Source organism: Triturus cristatus, chromosome 4_1, assembly GCF_964204655.1.
Source record: "Triturus cristatus chromosome 4_1, aTriCri1.1, whole genome shotgun sequence".
In the NCBI taxonomy this organism is placed as follows: Eukaryota; Metazoa; Chordata; class Amphibia; order Caudata; family Salamandridae; genus Triturus; species Triturus cristatus.
The window spans coordinates 1,136,459,768-1,136,478,764 of NC_140585.1; the positions used below are offsets into that span (position 1 = coordinate 1,136,459,768).

Genomic DNA, 18,997 nt, shown 5'->3' on the forward strand with positions numbered 1-18,997 from the left:
CATGTTTAAAAAAAAAAATCACAAAGTGTACTTCACTAGGAAAATGTGAAACAAGTATGCAGGGGAGAATTTGAGGAAGGCACAAAAAACAGAACGCTGGCATATTTGGAAACCACTGCAAGACAAATACCTTGTTTGAGTTGCAGGTCTCCCATTCCATTGGGCTTTCGCTTGCAACTTGATAAATGTATGTTTGGGTCAGGGAGTACTTGTCCAGCTGGGGGCAAGTTATCTATTCAAGTCAGAGATGGCTCCTATTCCGCTGGGACCTCCAGGGAGCGCGAGTCTTGGTAACCCATTATTCAGGTCAGACAGCGCCTACACCATTGAGTCATGTGATAGCGCCTCCCAAAATCATTGTTCCTATCATCATCAACACCTATCCCACAGAACCGATGCCATGCCTGGGTCTGAAGCTAGTATTGTTCTGGTAATAGACAGCCTCTGTCCCATAGTGACGTATGCTGTGTTAGGTTCGGGGTACCTCTTTGCTTTGGTCAGATGGTATCTACCCCACAGTGGCGTATGCTTCTGTGGGTAGGAGTTTGTTCAGATTATAGGGAATCTCCTCCCTATAGGTTCTCTGCTCTTCATATGTCTAGACACATCTTTGTTCCAGTCACAGGAAGCACTAGTGCAGTAGCGGCCTATGTCTGGTTAGTGTTGGCCTACATCTTTGTTCGTGTCAGAAATGTAATAAATCCCCCCCCCCCCCCGTGAACTACGGTGTGCCCTGGCATATATTCGCGCAATATGGGTCCGGGGGATGTGACCTTCTGGGATATTCGGAATTGTGTGCTTCCCAAAAAACAGTCCAAGAAGGGCCTGGGTGAGTTAGATTTTAGGGTGAAACGTATGGTATTATAAGGAAAGGTAAAGAGGGTGAAAGCTTTTTCCACCTCTTATACCCATCACTGGTCACCTTCAGTTTGGGAAGCTGAGGGAAATAGGATGCTGAATTGTTTGCTTTAATGGAAGGGGTGGATTTTAAGAGCTGTGGGTTCGTTCGGCGTGTAGTGAGGTTTCTGATACGCTGTAAGACATTGAGCAGGAGTCTTTTTGGCTGTGGTGCACACCTGTCTCATTAAAACGGCCTTTACTACCTTAGTGGTATACTTGCGCGGAAGTTGCGCCGTCCGACCCGAGGCATGCTCCGTATGGTCCAATGATGTGTGCGAGTCTGTGAAAGCCTTTAATTTGGTGAGCTGAGGGCCTGCCTCACTGACACATACAATTTATGAGGGGAGACTGTCCCATAAAGGCCTTAGTGGCTTGGATAAATCTTAGTTGTTGTCACAGGGTACAACAACCAGCAGGAATGTCCCTTACGCTAATTTTACGTTTTTCTCTCCGTGCACATTTCCTGCCATGCTCACCTCCTCGGGCTGTTGACGAGACATGTCCAAGGAGACGGCTTCAGAGGCGGGGCGCAGTTTTAAACTACAGCATCACCGGCGTGCAGGGAGGTGCAGTTATTGAGAGCCAGGCAAGCAAGCACTTTCCTCCCTCTTAGCTCCACATGTCACTCACTGCAGGAGCGCGGAGCTTGAGACACTGCTCCCTTGCACAGACTCGAGAAGGCGGGGAAAAGATGCTCGTGAGAGGCCAGGAGCAACGTTCGCTGTTTCTTCTGTCTGTGCTCCGTCATCTCTCTTATCTTCACAGGAAGAAAGGGCGAGGAGTGACTGAGAGGTGTGCACGCACATGTGCGTGTGTATCTGTATACATGTATGTGTTTGTGCATCTAAGTATATGCGTGTATATAGGAGACACTGCACTTCTGGGAGGGGGATACGGACAGCCTCCGGGAGAGCCTTGGCTCTAAGAGAGCACGAGTGCACAAGTCGACGAGACTATCAAAACAGGCAACTCACATAACAAATGGCATGAAAACACGTGATAAAGTTAACAAGCATTGGCATAGCCAATAGGTCTCGCCTTTGGAGTGTTTAGCCATGCAACAGTTGCATAACTAAATACTTATAAGGTCCCAAAAGCGAGACCTATTGGTAAAAGTGATCACGATCACGATCAAACATCAAAGCGGCCCTGCGGCCGCGAAAGTGAAAGTAATCGCAGTAAAGCGCGGCGCGCGCGTCCGCGCACATGCACTGTAGCTCTAGGCTGGCCTGGTAGCACTTTTTGGAGCCCTCTCAATAAGTCTCGCCAGACCAGCGCATGAAAATGATTATTTTTTAGGTCTCGCCTGACCCCGCGCATGTGCTGCTCTGGCGAGACTTATTGAGAGGGCTCCAAAAAGTGCTACCAGCCAGCCTAGAGCTACAGTGCATGTGCGCGGGCGCGCGCGCCGTTTTACCGCGATTACTTTCACTTTCACGGCCGCACGGCCGCTTTGATGTTTGATCGCGATCACCTTCGCGGCCGCAAGGCCGCTTGGCATAGCCAATAGGTCTCGCTTTTGGGACCTTATAAGTATTTAGCTATGCAACTGTTGCATGGCTAAACACTTATAAGGTCCTAAAGGCGAGACCTATTGGCTATGCCAATGCTTGTTTTACATTTTTCAGCGTCTCAATGAATTATGTACGATATCACAGAATATTCCATTTATTGAAGGTAATTTTTTTTAAACATGATTTCCCCGTGTCCTGACGACGTTGCCATGAGTTACCCAAAATGCCAGTTTGTCATGCAGTGTCGGTTTGGAAACGCTGGCATTCGGGCAATGCCCGAGGGGCCGGTATCCGAATTCCAGCTGTGGGCCGCTTATTTAAACAGCCTGGGGGCTGATGTGGGCAGTGTCTGTGCTTTTCGAATGACGCCAGTAGGTGCCTGAGTGGCCTTTCTGGAGGTAGATGGGTGTCCTTTTATCAAGGTCAGAGGTCCCTTTCTCTCGCAGGGCCGGCCCATTCATGTATGCATATTGAGCAGGGGCAGGGGGCCTGAGCAGAAGTGGCCTCACTTGTTTTAGGTGTGTTTCACCAGTATAAACTAATCCGTGCATTTTTTTAACCCCTCCTCAGCCCTCCCTTTTTATAAAATTTCGCTGAAGCAGTGCTTTGTGGAAAGGCAATATGCAAATGTGGGCCAACCCTGTTGTCATGTTCTTTAATTATATAGCCGATATTGTTATTACATTGTGTGTGCGAAAATCATATAATTACGCAAAATATAAATCCTCCATTTAGTGCTATATTTTAGCATGAAAGTCATTCTTGCGTCAATTTTTGATGTGAGGGCGTATTTTGAGCTAAACAAAGCACAAAAATGCAACTTACATGAACACCAGCCTCTCGCGTTTTGGTTGGTCACGCTGTTCCTTTGCATCTGTGATATAATTTTGCTGAAAACCGTAATTAGCCAATTGGGGAAGTTGGGATTTGAGCCCAGGATTCCAGGTTGAACATTGTGCAATTCAGAGACTGTAGGGTTACATCCTTTTATTTCCGTTTAACATCAAAGGTCAGTGCATTATGTTTAGATATTCAATGATTGATATTCTATTAGTGTTAGTATGTGAAGTTCAATAAAGACATACATGCATGCATTTTACATGTGCTAGTCTTTAGATTTAAAGGTGTGATTTTCTGTTTGGAAATTTTGCGCAGATATTGATGATTAAACACAGTGACCGCACATGCCTGTCTGAAATGTGGTAGTACTTTGCAAGGGTCTAATTGAAGAACTATAACCTCTGGGGCAAATTGGTCTTTAGGTCCAATCTAAAGCTAGGACAGGTCACACAGCCGAATCTGGGGCTGTAGCCTCCATCACCATGTTGCGGGTTTGATAGCGGGCCCAACACTTCCAAAGGTTTCATGGTAAACTTTCCAAGGAATGATCAATCGCCTTCTAGAGGCTTTTATGACTTTGCCAGAAGTTGGACATCTTGTGCCGAACTCTGGATGAGGGTAACCTCCTAGGATTTGGGATGGCAAATCTGATCTGAAGTCTGCTGTCAGCCCCTCCTTACGGAGGAGGTGTTGGGTGCTGGGGTGTAGCGTACCCAGGCTCTTCATCACAGGAATCCCAATATTCCCCTCCCCCATGAAGGTCCCCTCCCTGGGGATAGAATCTGGGACAATGTAGTTGTCATCTCTGGTGTCGTTTGCACTCTGAGGAGAGAGTATACATTTGAGTATGTGTGCACTTTGTAGGGGCGCTCAAAGATTGTCAACTGCCTCCAAGTGCCCCGCTTCACATTTTTGGGGAGCTTTGCTAGATTAGAGGTATCCTTGGATCTCTGTGGTACAAGGGTCACTTAGTACTGAATTATTCTTCCCTTTTTAGGAATCATGGAAAACAGGCTGCTAACAGCATTAGCTGCTCATCGAAGCATCTCTGAGTCTCCCTTGTTTAAATTTACCTTTCCCCTATTTCATTGAGTCTTGAGATTTTTAACGTGCTCCTTAGAACACATATGTACTACACTCGAGGGTAACTGTTCCTAAAGGAGATTCCGGCCCAATGGGTCTGCGGATAGGGTGAAGATCGGGGAAGCAAAAAAAAGAGGTGGGGGAGATGAGGGGATAGAATTTTGTTTATTTCAAGGTGGAAGTGTAGTTTAGGGGAATTTTCTTATTTGGTTGCCCTCACACACCTTTGAAGGTGTAATGCTTCATTATTGGGCGTTTTTGCTCCACGTGGGGTCGGCGCTGCAAGCCCCCACGGGCCCCGCAAGAGGGCTCTTTAGTGAAGATCTTTTTGTAAAAAACGCTGTAGTGGAGCCAGTAAAATAGTGAGTTAAAAATACCTCAGTAATACCCAAAAAGGCTTTTATTCCAGTGGCCCCAGGAATAAAAAGCCTTTTTTGGGCACTACCGAGGTATGACACCTTCAAAGGTGTGTGAGGGAAACTTTTCCAAATAAGGAAATTCACCTAACCTACACTTCCATCCTGAGACAAACTAAATTTCTATGCACCCTTCCCCCCCCCCCCCTTTTTTTCGCTCCCCCTATCTGTAGCCCAATTGGCCGGAATCTCCTTTAGGTACAGTTACCCTTGAGTGTAGTACATTCTTAACAGTTGACCATACTTTTTATTGGAGGTACCGGAACTTGAACCCATAACATTCAGAGTTAGAGTTTGACACATTAGGCAACTCACTTTCACCTTAGACCTTTTCAAATTAGCTAAATTGATTTTGCCTCATGAATGGTCTCATCTACCACATATCACTCTGTAGGGATAAGTTCCATTCTCTTGAGTGCCTTTAAAGTATTGGTTACAAGCGACCATGCTCTGACCACACATGCAATGTAATGAAGATGAAAATTATTTTTGGGGAAGGCAGCTGATTTTTATTTCACTGTACTAAAATTCTTGCAGTTAGTATAAACACTGACTTAGAGCACCAGGCTCGCATAGGGCCCATGCAGTATCTACCAAGCTATGCATTAACTGGGGCCCTCGAGCTTTGAGTACCTCCCGCTTAAGCTTCCCAATGACTGGGTGCCTACTGCATGTTACCACCACCCGGGAAGCTTGCCAAGAGGGACAGAAGTCTGTTAATTACCCGAGGAGCGCTTTACCACAATAAACAAGCAACCAATAAGACATAATTTATTGAATAGCCAAATCAATAGCTAACAGATCCAAAACATAGGAAAAAATAGTCAAATCAATAGAAATTCAATACATAAGAAAGAAATTAGACCACTTAAATTTGGGAGAAGAAGGCGGAGGAGACTGCACGGGTGGTTATGCACAATGGACTTTGATGACTGGTGGGCTCCATTTTTGTTATTTTTTTCCTATTCTTGGGATATCTAACACACATGTGAACATTTAGAGAGCAGAAGAAGTAAGATTTTCAAAAAATAATTGGGGGGAGTTTATTTTCCCCATTGACTTGTGTTGAAGTGGGGACAATTTCAGGCCGGAGAAAGCTAAATTAAAGTAACTTTTGGCTTTACAAATCAGGAGTCACCCACCTGAGTCGGGTTTGTTGGTATGTATGATGTAATTAATAATTTATTAAAGAAGTGAACTTGGGAACTGCTGCTGAGTAAATAAGGTGAAGAAAGATGATGCACAATCCTTGCTTCCAGTCCTGACATAGAATCTCTGATTCAGGCTGGTATCCCTTCACCTATATTTGTGGGTTATGATTTGTTTCCACTGGAATGGGAATGACATGCAGATCTGAGAATACCGGGTCCAGATCTGCAAGTTTATTTCCCTTCTCTAGGGCAATAATAGGTCCAAATCCGCACACATTTACTACCTGCTTCAATGTGTGGGAGCAACAGGAGAGCAGAACTGGTTTAGTTTCAAGGACAATTGTCTGACCCCTAATTCAATGCTTCAGAGTGTGAGCAGAGTTGGGCCGGGCAAAGCAGCAGTCTGCAGTCCCTGCTAGCGAGTACAGGCACTCTATCTCTTTGCCCAGAACTCATAATTATTGGGTCTGGAGTTAGAGGATCTGGTCATCGCATATTCGGAGACAGTGGAAAACGTGTAGATATCCAGCGCACAGCCCTGCCAAGTGCCACACATCCATACATGCCAATAGACCTGATTCAAGCATGAGACATCCGATTTTTAAGCCAAAAATTGCTTTATTTTAGCTATCTCAAGCCTGAAATTGCCTCTACTTCAATACAAATCAATGAGAAAAATTAATTCCCTTATTTTTTTCTCCAAAATCTCCAACTTTCCTGTTCTCAATCAATCAGGGTATTGTAAGCGCGCCACTCACCAGTGAGGGTCCCAAGGCGCTGACGGGCAGGGGGGTCCGCAGATCTATTCTAAAATGTTGGCATTATGCGCATCACAAGTCACACTAACACAAATCATTAATCACACTAACACAATCTGTTAATCATTCCAGCATTTCCCCAGCCAGAAGATAAAGGGTCAGGAAAAGTTAGACAGTTGTCATGGTTAAACCTCAGGACAGTGTGAGATGATGGGTCATTCCTGCTCCCTGCAGACACAGGTAACTTGAAATTCATTGACAGTCTAATGCCAGTGAGCAGCACGGGCTCAGCTCAAGTAAGTGGATTTGAGCAAAAAGTAGGTGGCACATACTTCTAGTGCTTCATGTTGCGCAAAATGGGGTATTTTATGATATACATATTAATGCATGGATTTGTCTGTTTAATTTTGATGATAATTAAGTTTATCTCACAGTGTCAGACATAAGGGATGGAAAGTCACACATAAGCACACTTAAGCCATGGTAATGTCACACATAAGCAATCTAAGATCATGGCAGTTACAAGCGCGGAATGCGTTTCCAACACACCCAATAAGCAACTCCACAGAATGGGGACACCCCAGTCCATTTCCAAGGTCACTCGTAATGAGGACATGTGTGCTGACCCAGCAATTAATGTGCTGAGGACATAGGCGTAGCTCCAGCGGGGTTGTTTGGGGTGTAACACCCCATAATAAATGTATTTTCAGATAAATAGTTGGGTACAGATGCTTTCAGTCAGGTATTGTGAGATGTTAGTCGGATTTCACAAGGTATGTTTACATACAGAAAGACAAAAATGCACACACATTCTCTCCCTCTTTGTTTTGCCAGTCCTCCAAATATTGGTTATTTGAGAAAACATTGTGTTTTCTCTTAGTACTCCTACCAATCCTCATTCCTCTCCAGTGCCCCTTAGGCTTCTCTCATGCGCCCTGTCTGTCCTACAATGTATTGAAACCTTATATGCCAGTCTGATTGTCAGAAAATCGGAAGCCCCCATTCCTACATCTTACTGACCAAGCTACGCCCCTGGCTGAAGAGGCAGCATATTAGAATATTTCCAGTCCTGTCAAGTACCACGCAGTAGGCGTTAGACTAACGCATTTCAGTGTGGTGCTCCACATCACCGCACTGAAATGCATTGTCACGCAATATGCATAGTGCCTCAGCTGTCAAGATAAGCCGTTTATAGAGCTACCTGTGGTAACGGAGCCATCCGGCCCGTTCCGCTACGCAACACACGCATCCACGCACCCGGAGGGCGGGCACGCCCGAAGGTATAAATAAACGGGCGCAAGACCGCTCGTGGTCTTTGGCCCACACTAGCAACCCTGACTACTGTGTCCCTTATGTTCCCAGCGCCTTTAGTGCCCTAGGCCTGCCCCCATTCCACATTGGCGACGAGAGCGGAGCCCACCCGCGCATCGCCCCTCCCGAGTACCTGCTGTGCGGCGATCCCGCTGTCGGCGATTCCTGGCAGTCCGCGGAGGGGGGACAGTCCGCGTTTCGACATGCGCGCCCTCGCGCTGACAGGCAGGGCCGCTAGCGACGCTCTGGAGCCCTGGGGGAGGATCATCTGCCCGCCCACTGCCGGTAAGCTCGCCCCGGAGGGGGAAATCGACCCTCGCGAGCCCGTGCTGTGTCTGGCTGGGGTGGGGAGTGCCCTTTGGTCGTCTGCTGTGCAAGGCCCCCACCTGCCCCAGAGAAAGGTACGCGAGGGAAGGGAGCTGCAGGGGCATCCTCAGCAGTGCCTGCCTGGGAAGCTCAGCCCACTGGAACAGGCTGTATTGAAGGGAGCAGCCAGTGGTCTCGCCTGCGCGCAGCGCCAGCCAGGCAGCTACATTCATCCTAGACGGGGGAGGAAAGAGACAGTGGTCTCGCCCGGAGAGCGGACCTGCAGCCACGGCCAGAGAGGAGTGTGTTTGACGGAGAGGTGCAGCAGGCATGACCACCCCCGGCACCAGTGGAGGAGGCACCCAGCAACCGCCACCGCAGCGGGCCGCGCAGCCAGCGCCCGCCGCACCTGGACATGGCGCAGTAGCCCCGCTACCTCCGTTTAGCGAGCTTTTGGACCCCTCTACGGCGGCAGTGCGATGGCGCTCATGGATCGGACGGTTGGAGCACTACTTTGTTGGGGTGCGAGAAACGGATGAAACAGTTAAGAGATCTCTCCTCGTGTGCTACAGTGGCGAGGAGCTGTACGACCTCTTCGAGACCCTACCGGACAGAGGGAACGCCAACGACTATGCGGGTGCTATAAGGGCCCTAAATCGTCACTTTGACCCCCAGACTAACCCCGACTTCGAGTGGTTCAAGCTCCACCAGGCGCGACAGGAAGAAACGGAAACAATCGATGTCTTCTATGCCCGCCTTCGCAAACTCTCGCTATCGTGCACGCTACCGGACCAGAGAGCAGAGATTCGGGCGCAGCTCATCCAGGGTTGCCGGTCGGTCCCACTGCGGCGCCTCATCCTACGGCAGCCGGGCATCTCCCTTGACGAGATCTTGGTTCTGGGCCGGTCCCACGAGCTATCCAATGCACGCGCGGACGCGATGGAAGCAGCCCTCAACCGGCCGGCTGCGGCTCCGAAAGCACCTGCAGTCAAGGAGGAGAGAGTGGATGTACTGCAGAGGCAACCGACCCCGCAGCGCGGAGCCACGAGGGCTCCCCAGAGGGACGCCTGCGGTAACTGCGGCCTAGACCACCCACCAGGCGGAAGGTGCATTGCGAGAGGACAGACGTGTCTGAAGTGTGGACGGGTGAACCATTTCGCGAAGGTCTGTAGAGGCCGAAGAGGGCGAAGCAGTGCTGGGGGCACGCGAGGTGCAGCGGCGAGTGTGCGCCAACTGACGTTGGAGGAATCCACCGCCCAAGGAGACAACACCAAGCTGGAGTTCGAGGGCGAGGCGGAGGATGACGAAGTGTTCTTCGTCTCGTTTGTTGGCAGAGAAGGTACGAGGCGCAGGCCGCCGCCCATGTGTGACATCACGGTGGCCGGGTCTCCAGTGAGCGCTCTCATCGACACTGGGGCGTCAGTGAACGTAATGGATAGCTGCCAGTACGAGAGACTGTCGCCACGACCACCCCTGCGACCCTCCAAGGCCCAAATCTTCACATATGACAGCGACAAGCCACTGTCCCTGCGAGGGGTGATCGAAGTTGAAGTCGTTAGTGACGGCAGGAAACTGGCCACGACGTTCCACGTGGCGGAAGGAAAGCGGGGCACCCTGCTGAGCTGTCACACCACCGAAGATCTGGCGCTGGTGTTCTTCGCGAACCAGGTGCACGACCTGCACGCCAGGGAGATGTTGAAGGACTTCCCCATGCTGTTCCGAGGTCTTGGATGCCTGCGCGGGAAACAGTTCAAACTGCCCGTGGACCCCACGGTCCGGCCCATGGCGCTCCGGCATCGGAGGATACCATTCCTCCTGAGACCACGAGTGGAGGAGGAGTTGAAGAAGTTGGAGGACCTGGGGGTGATCGAAAAGGTGTCGGGCTCCACCCCGTGGGTGTCCCCCCTCGTCGTGGCGCCCAAACCCAAGCAGCCAGGCGCCATCCGCTTGTGCGTCGACATGCGCCTCCCGAACAAGGCAGTGAAGCGCGAAAGACACCTCACACCCACCATGGACGATATTGTGGCCGACCTCAACGGCGCCCAGTGGTTCACAAAACTGGATCTCAACGCAGGATACCATCAGCTAGAGCTCCACCCGGACAGCCGCAACATCACCACTTTCTCCACCCACGTTGGCCTACGGAGGTACAAGCGGCTGAGTTTCGGGATCTCGTCAGCTGCGGAGGTGTTCCAGAATGCCATACGGGAAACTCTCTCTGGACTCCAGGGAGTCATCAACTTGAGCGACGATATACTGGTATTCTCGAAGACCTTGGAAGAGCATCACCGGCATCTTCGAGACACACTGCAGCGGCTGGCGGACAGTGGCCTGACCCTGCACGAGGCCAAGTGCTCCTTCTACCAGGAGTCGGTCGAGTTCTTTGGCTACGTCTTCTCCAGGGAAGGGTTGAGAGTCGATCCGAAGAAGGCGGAAGCGATCCGAGCAGCCCCGAGGCCCACATCTGCCACAGAGGTCAGGAGTTTTCTAGGGATGGCAACCTACTGCGGACGGTTTATCCCTAATCTCGCGTCCTTGTCGGAGCCACTCCGACTCCTCACGAAGAGCGGCCAGCCCTGGACCTGGGCAGCGAAGGAAGATCTAGCATTCCAGGCGGTCAAGGACGCGCTCATCGACGACAAGGTCATGTCGTATTTCAGACCACATAGGCAAACAGAGGAGGTAGTGGATGCGAGCCCCGTCGGGCTGGGTGCAGTCCTGATGCAGGAGACGGAAGCGCGGGAGTGGGTCCCCGCCGCATATGCCAGCAGGGCCCTGACGGTCACCGAAATGCGGTATGCGCAAATCGAGCGAGAGGCGCTGGCCATCAAGTGGGCCTGCCAGCATTTTCACCTCTACCTGTATGGTCACGACTTCCGGGTGGTCACCGACCACAAGCCCCTTGTCCCGCTCTTCGCTGGCACCGCACGACTGGGCCCACCACGGATCGAGAGATGGGCAGTCCAGCTGCAAGCCTACCGGTTCGAGGTAGTCTTCCGACCCGGGGCCAATAACCCTGCTGACTTTCTGTCAAGACACCCGAGCCCAGCCCAATCGGGTCCAGATCCGTCGGATGTGAGCTGCACGGAGGAGTTCGTCCAGATGGTGTCACAAGCGGCGTGCCCAGTGGCACTCACGCTGGAGGACATTGGCAAAGCCACGGAGTTGGACGAATGCCTCATCAAGGTGAAGCAAACGCTGGTGAACCGTAATTGGCGGAACTTCCTGGACGGGGTGCAAGCCCTCACTGAAGACGAGAGAGTTTTTCGGCAACAGGTGTGGAAGGCGCAGAGTGAGCTCAGCGAGGGGCCACAGGGAGTGGTCATGAGAGGGGCCTCGCTCGTCATTCCGAGGAGTCTCCAAGGAGAGGTGGTTCGCTTGGCTCACCAAGGGCATCAAGGCGTCTCCAAGACCAAGGCCAGGCTACGGAGCAAAGTGTGGTTTCCTCGGATGGATGCCATGGTAGAGGAAGTCGTCCGCAACTGTCACTCGTGTAACATCACGGGGGGCGAGCCGGCACCACATCCGGTGATCACGGAAGGCCCGTGTCTAGAACCCTGGTCCAAGCTGTGTGTGGACTTCGGATCTTTCCCAGATGGGCGACACACCTTGGTGGTAATGGACTCGCACTCCAAATTCCCGGTGGTGGAGGTGGTGTCCTCCACAGCGTTCAGCCAGGTGAGAGTGGCGCTGGACCGCATATTCGCCATGATGGGCCTGCCCGAGGAAGTCCGGTCGGACAATGGGCCGCCTTTTCAGGGCAGAGAGTTCCAAGAATACCTTGCAGCCCGAGGAGTCCGGCACCGGAAGATCACCCCGCAATGGCCCCAGGCCAACGGAGAGGTAGAACGGTTCATGCGCACGATGAACCGGGCGCTGAAGATAGGAGTGGACCAAGGGGAAGATGCGGATCAATGCCTATCACAGTTCCTCAGTGCGTACCGCCGGACACCTCACTGTACCACTCGGTGCGCGCCTGCGCACCTCCTATTCAGGAAGGCCCCCAGAGACAACATCCCGGCGAGTCAGGCATGGCAGCCTCGGCCGCTGGACCAAGGTGCGGCTCAGGACAGGAGGCGGACCTCCAATGAGAACGCCAGTCGGGCTCGGAGGGCCCAGGCGAGGAGTCTCCGGGTGGGGGACAAGGTCATCATGAAGGACCGTTATCCAAACTGGAAGTATCGCACCCCGTTTGAACCGGAAGTGTGGGAGGTAGTCAAGGTGCAGGGCACCATGGTGTCGGTCCAGAGAGGAACACGAGTAGTGACCCGAAACACATCCTGGTTCAAGCAAGTCACCACGGCCCCACGAGAGACTGACCCGCAGGAGGAGGAACTGGATGCCGGAGAAGGGGGTAGCTCATCCGGAGGGCAAGCGAGCCCACAGCGGAGCGCGCCCCCACCGTCCGGCGTGGAAGAACGGGAGAACGGGTCCTCCGAAGGTGCGGGGGTACCCAATGGAAGAGGGACCTGCGGGACCGGACGAGGAGACGTCCCCCGGAGCCAGCAGTATGGCCTCCGGCCGAATCCGGCCCCTAATCAGAGACTGAGGGACTTTGCGTGGTGTGCGCAAGAGAGCCGAACTGTTCCGTAGCGAGTGATCTCTATATCTGAAAGATTGGAGGGATGTGGTAACGGAGCCATCCGGCCCGTTCCGCTACGCAACACACGCATCCACGCACCCGGAGGGCGGGCACGCCCGAAGGTATAAATAAACGGGCGCAAGACCGCTCGTGGTCTTTGGCCCACACTAGCAACCCTGACTACTGTGTCCCTTATGTTCCCAGCGCCTTTAGTGCCCTAGGCCAGCCCCCATTCCACACTACCTAAGTAAAACTGTGGCGTGGCAGCGCGTGCCAAGCGTGCGCTGCTCCCACAGGCTTTGTGTGCTGCTCGCTTTGCTGCTTAATGCTACAATGTATTTAATGCTATTATGAGGCGCAGCGGGGACCGGACATCACGTCCTGCCGCAGGAGTTAACTTGTGGGAGGCTGTCGAAGTCGATGTGCTCGTGCATATCCAGACATGCGTATTAATAGAGGAGTGCATGCTTTGCACACTCTCAGACTTTCACCAATGTACCTGGCCCGTTGGGAATGTCACTCATAATTGCAGTGAAATTATGAAAATGTCACACATAAGAATTTGAAACATTGACAGCTATGTATTTCCCTAAAGAGACTTGTGTTGAATGGAACCAGTGTATAAGGGAACTTGTGTAGAAATGGATCAGCAATCAACTCCATATTGTGTTTATCAAATATAGGGTGCTTTAAGTCAAGCACTTTGATTATTTGTGTTTAGAACTAACTAGAGGACAACAATGTGTCTGTGCGAATCATGAGTCAAAATAATGACCGTCCGAATAGTGAGCGCTCAACCAACTGCTCTTTGCAAAATAGAGAAATTGGATTAATTAAAAAGCATCCCAAAACAGAAGAGCCGTGAAGGGCTATTAACAGTTCACATCCGCCGTTCACGGGCGGAGATAAATCAGAATGAGGAATAACAAGTTTTGGCTTGGGACCTCCTGGGTCTAAATGAAAAATAGAAGTGTGAGGATAGGGAATAACTAAACAAAGGCGCGCAGCTTCCCCGTGCACTGCCGTGGAAGCTTAAAGGACTGGGGAATAACACGCCCCCGCCAATCCGTATTCGAGTCTGCGCAGTGGCGTACACATAAGGGGCGGTAAGGGGGAATAACCACTGGCGCGGACCTCCTTTCCTGAGGTAGCACTTGCATTATATACTAGAAGGGACACTACGCAATGGGGGAAAATACCCTGTTCTCTTGACTTTCCACAGTCACTGGCCCGTGGGAGGAGGCCTGGGTAATAACTCCGTCATTGGTCGCGCTACTGCTCCTCCTGTCAGCCTCGGAAAGGGACAAATACTTTATTCGATTAAACAAGCAGGGTCCGCGACAGAGAAACAATCCGCCCTATTTTTTTGGTTTCTTTTTTGCCAGACCGATTCCCTTTAATGGCGCATTTTAATTTCTAGCCCGGGTGCTCCAACCGTTCCGAAACGGCATCTGTAGAGCAGACGTTCTCGAGAATTACCTCTTCTCGCACCTTCCTTCCGTTCTCCGCTTACTTGCTTTCCCTTCCTACCGTCCGTCCCCTTCTTGCGGAGACGCAGCAGGTCCGAGTCACAGCCCTGGGCCGTGTGTACGCCAATGACACTCCTTTAGCGCCTGCAGTTCTCCGGAGGAAAGGAGGCTGGAGCCCTGAAGGGAGAGTGAAAAGATCAGTCTAAGGTAAGCGATCGACGGGACCTAAGCTGGTCAGCTTTCGATTTGTCACTATACGAGACACTTTGGTAAGCTATCAAAGAACATTGATTTAGGGGGAGTGTGTGAGAGGAGGGCGATTATAAGGGGCTGAGCGCATTATTGGTGTTTGATTGCACAACTTCCATTTTTAAATCAGGCCCTTTATCTATCTGAAATTATAGGGTTAAAGGGAAATTGAGTTTATTATTCGCGATTACCTGTCACACTGTATTTAAGTTGCAGTCCCTCTACCATCTCATGGAGTTAGTTAGCCTTGACTGCTTGCTATCACTAACCTTGTAGAGCGAAGTGTGCAAAGGAAATAAATAGGTTGTTGAATTGGAATTAAAGTTCATCTCAGGCACTGGGGCACCAGTGCCTGCATGGCAACAATTGGCAGCAATTAAAAAGGCAGATTGGTAAAAAAAAAAAAAACTAGCGAATTTTGTATTCTTATTTAGTTTTATGAAAGCTTAGGATGTTCTAAGTTCGAGGGTGCAAAAACAGAGCATTTTCTGTCTCACAAAACTTCGAGTTCCCTGCCTCAAGTGGGAGCATTTGCATATATGCCAATGTTAAACGAAAGTACACACCCTGGATCTTGTCCAGTAACCACCTACTTCACAGGAGCTAGATTAAAAGCATTGCTGATGTGGTCCAACAGGTACTTAATGAAATAATATTTAGATATTTTAAACATATCATATATAACATTCAGCATTTTAAAGTAACTTGCAAGCTTCCACCGTTTACCCACAGAAAATAGGCAGGTCACTTCAGGGCCGGTTCTAGTGTTTGCGGGCCCCGGCCAGATCAGGAACATGCAAGGCCCCTTGAACACGTGACATCACTTGAAATGAGAAACAGATAACACAATGAGATGATGGACAGAGCGCTAAAACTTTTCAGCCACTCACTCCTAGTCAAAGATCAGGGTTGAATCCATCATCGTTCTTTAGCTCACTTTGCCACCCCGTTCAGACCCAGCCATGTGCAAATCAGTCTTGACTCTGGGCCTCATGGGAACAGTCCAGCCCAAACTGCCAAGACAGGTCTTTACTGGACCAGAAATAAGCATCATTGGACCGGTTTTGGGGTAACAACCCTTTATCAACCAGGCTAGCTTGAATCCAGTGGCATAGTGAGCAAGGGACCCACGTCTGGGTACACCCTGCCAACTTAGGGCTATCAAAGCAAACACAAGGAGATGATGGACGGAGCACTGAAACTTTTGAGACACTTACCCCCAGTCACAGATCTGGGTTGAATCCATCATTGTTCTTTAGCTCTCTTTGCCACCCCAGTTCAGACCCAGCCATATGCAAATCAGGCTTGACCCTATGCCTCATGGGTAAATGACATTACAGGAGGGACATCAATTGAACAAACATTTTCTGGCATTTTTGAAGCAGCTGTGGAAGAAACTACTTACAGAGGGTCTGTTTCTCAAAGGTAAACTAATATTTTTGTGTTAGTTTGCGATAGTTTGCTTTTCACAAAGGGATTTAGAAGTAGTATCTTTAGGAGTGAGGAGTCTGCCATTAAAAAAGATAGGCCTTTTCATGTGTGGAGACTCAACACTTGTAAAGATACTATTTGTAAATCCCTTTGTGAATAGCAGACAAAGTGTAAGTTTACCATTGTGAATCAGACCCCTAGTGCAGATACCACTAAAATGGCAAAAAAATATAAATAATCCTAATAAAATAACAATATATATTGAAGCTCTATTATGTGGAAATTCATTAAATTAATCAAACTGTCTGAAAAGCTATGCCTAGGTCTCTCCAAAACTGATATGATAAAAAGTGTTCACTAATTGTTTAAAGATTAGAGCATGATGCTTCTATTACATACCGGTAATGGCATTACTCCGTATCCTGCTCTCGTTTAGCTCCATTACATAATGAGGCCCCTGCGCCTCGTAGACACACACCCTTCCAATATGAAAGGGCCAGCCCCCTCCACAAGTCCTACACGTTTGAAGCCACCGTAGACACAGTTGCCCTGACAACCGGGAGGGAGGGCCGTGATAGAGATAAGCGAGAGTAGGACACAGAGTAATGCAATTACAGGTAAGTAATAGAAGCATTACCTCCTTGTCCCTCTCGCTTACTCCATTACATAATGAGACATACAAAGCCAAAAAGACCGGGATAACTGTACATTTTTCTGCTGCGAAAAACTCAAACAAAAATGCACATTAAGATCAAACAAAAAGTAAAGATAGCCCAGTACCAACACAGCGGACAGAATTGCGGATCCAAACACCAGACTCCAAACACACAAAAGAAAGGAGATAGACAAGACAACTAGTCAAGCACCCCCAGCTGGTGAGTAGGCGTTACCACCATCAGGAAAAAACACCAGCAAAGACAGAAGGAGCAACCCCACAGATGAGAGGGCAACCTGGGGGACACTGGAGAGCCTGCAAAACCAGCTGCAAATCCCACGAGGGACACACCACCTGATGGAAAGGATGTAGAGTGGACAACACCTCAAAGATCCAGGAGACCAGACCCAGACCGACCATCAGACCCCCCACAAAGGGACCAGAAAGCCTTAAAAGTCCATACTGGAGGTACATCAGAACCCAGGTCAGAGAACCCGAACACGGAACCACATGCGGCCAATCACCCCAAGCCTAAAACAACCCCCAATGCTAAGCATAAGAAGGCATGGCAAAAACCTTCCGGACGCCAGCACAGAGGAGGAGACTCTGCACAGAAAGCCACCCCAAACAACAGCCCGGTGCAGCCAGGAGAACCCAGTAGACCACCAGGGAATGAACAGTCGCAAGGACAGCCTCTAGAATGGAATGGACACCTGCAAGTCGTAGAGGAGCGACAGAACCAACACAGGCCGAAACCTCAGACAGATACTGTAGCAGGAACCAACAACTAGCCAACCACAGGACTCATAGCTACAAGACATCAATAGGAGTGCCAACCCGAGTGCCCAGCCCAGGCGGTGACATCTCGTAGCCAACCCAACCTGGGCCAAAAACCGCAACACATGGAAAGCGCAGGAACAGAAGCATTCATGAGGGAAACCCAGGTCCCCCCCAGAATTCAGGCGATTCTAAGGCATAGAAAGTGTGCTGGAAGAGGACTCGTAGGACCACAAGACTTTCCCATCCTGAAAGAGCACCTTCCAAGTCTGCCACCAGAGGAATCATCCAGCCACAAAGAACAGATACTGGTAAAGTATAGCTGCTGACATATCAGCCAGGAAATTAGCCAGTAGCCCCACCGGGACCAGGACATCCAACACCCTCGACCCCCTGGCAAGACTTCTGCCTGAGCCGCCAAAAAACAAGCATCAAGGATAGAGCCGGCACTGCCCCACATAATGCCGCCCGAGCACCAACCAGAGGCTGTGAAAGATGTCTACAGGCCCCCAACCACCTCGTGAACAAAGGACAACCAGCCACCCAGCATAAAGAGGACCTGTCAAAAAGAGGGGCCAAGACAGAATGAATAGCGATGGAACGGGGCAGCCACGCATCACCCCTGACCCACGTATAGGACTGATGAAGAAAATGGGTTAGCAGGCAACGTTTAGGCCATACCCAGGACTCAACGATCACTACCCGAAACACTGGGTGTAATTGCAAAACCAGCCCGCAGGCCTAGCAAAGTGCGGAAAGGGGACCGCAGCAGCCCCCTCCAGTAGAGGTGGCACCAAGCCCAGAATGACGCCAACATGAGGAACCAGGCCCGCTAGAACAATCCTGGAAAGAACTGCCCACTGGACACAGCTAACGATGCAGAATCCGGATCAACCACCAACCGGATCGAAGTCCGTAAAGCGTAGACATGAAGGACAAGGCACTAGCGACCACAGCATCAAACTAAGCCTGGACTCAAACTGAAACACCCTACGAAGCTCTGAGTAACGCACCAGGCATAGGGCTGCAGAGAGCAAGGCATGAACATGCATCTCCACCTTGAGAGGCAAAGACCTCAACCGCCATGCCTGTATAGGACTGATCACTGGAGTGCTGACCATGAGCACCAGACCATTCTAGCAACATGAAGTCAGACCTATGGTCCAGAAGTAAAGGAAAATAATGATTTGCCCAGAAACACCAGATGCAGACGCTGGGACTCGAACTTCCTTCCCCCTAAGTCGGCAATCCAGACCAACAGGCCACATCACTGGACTAAGAGAGAACAGGAGCCCCCACACGTCCCATGAGGGGACAGACAGGAACGAACCCCTGTAACAGTGGAGACCCCAACACCAGAGCCCTAAGACCATGACCCTGAGCCATAGCTTCAGGGAACAGTAGGGAGCCATGGTAACTGAAACATACTCCCTGCAAAAGAAAGGCACAGCAAACCACTGGCCAGGCGATCAGAACAGTGGAAAAAGCATGTCCTATCCCTGTAACTGAGCACACACCACTATTGAAACACCAGATGTTATGTTATGTTACATAG

General features: G+C 50.4%; 2 protein-coding genes across 4 annotated transcripts in view; one reads left to right on the plus strand and one right to left on the minus strand.

Annotated features, from left to right (window-relative positions):
* The window catches only part of LOC146856169 (uncharacterized), a 58,213-nt gene extending 56,680 nt beyond the window's left edge, over positions 1-1,533 (minus strand). Inside the window, exon 1 of the mRNA XM_085654217.1 lies at positions 1,377-1,533. Within this exon, the coding sequence (XP_085510343.1) occupies positions 1,377-1,400 (24 nt within the window). The 5' untranslated portion in view covers positions 1,401-1,533. The remainder of the gene's footprint in view (positions 1-1,376) is intronic.
* A 12,445-nt stretch (positions 1,534-13,978) lies between these two features.
* LOC146856170 (uncharacterized) overlaps positions 13,979-18,997 on the plus strand; it is a 44,648-nt gene continuing 39,629 nt past the window's right edge. For all 3 annotated transcript variants that reach the window (XM_085654224.1, XM_085654223.1, XM_085654225.1), the window contains exon 1: positions 13,979-14,537. The gene's annotated coding sequence lies outside the window, so the exon portion shown is untranslated. The remainder of the gene's footprint in view (positions 14,538-18,997) is intronic.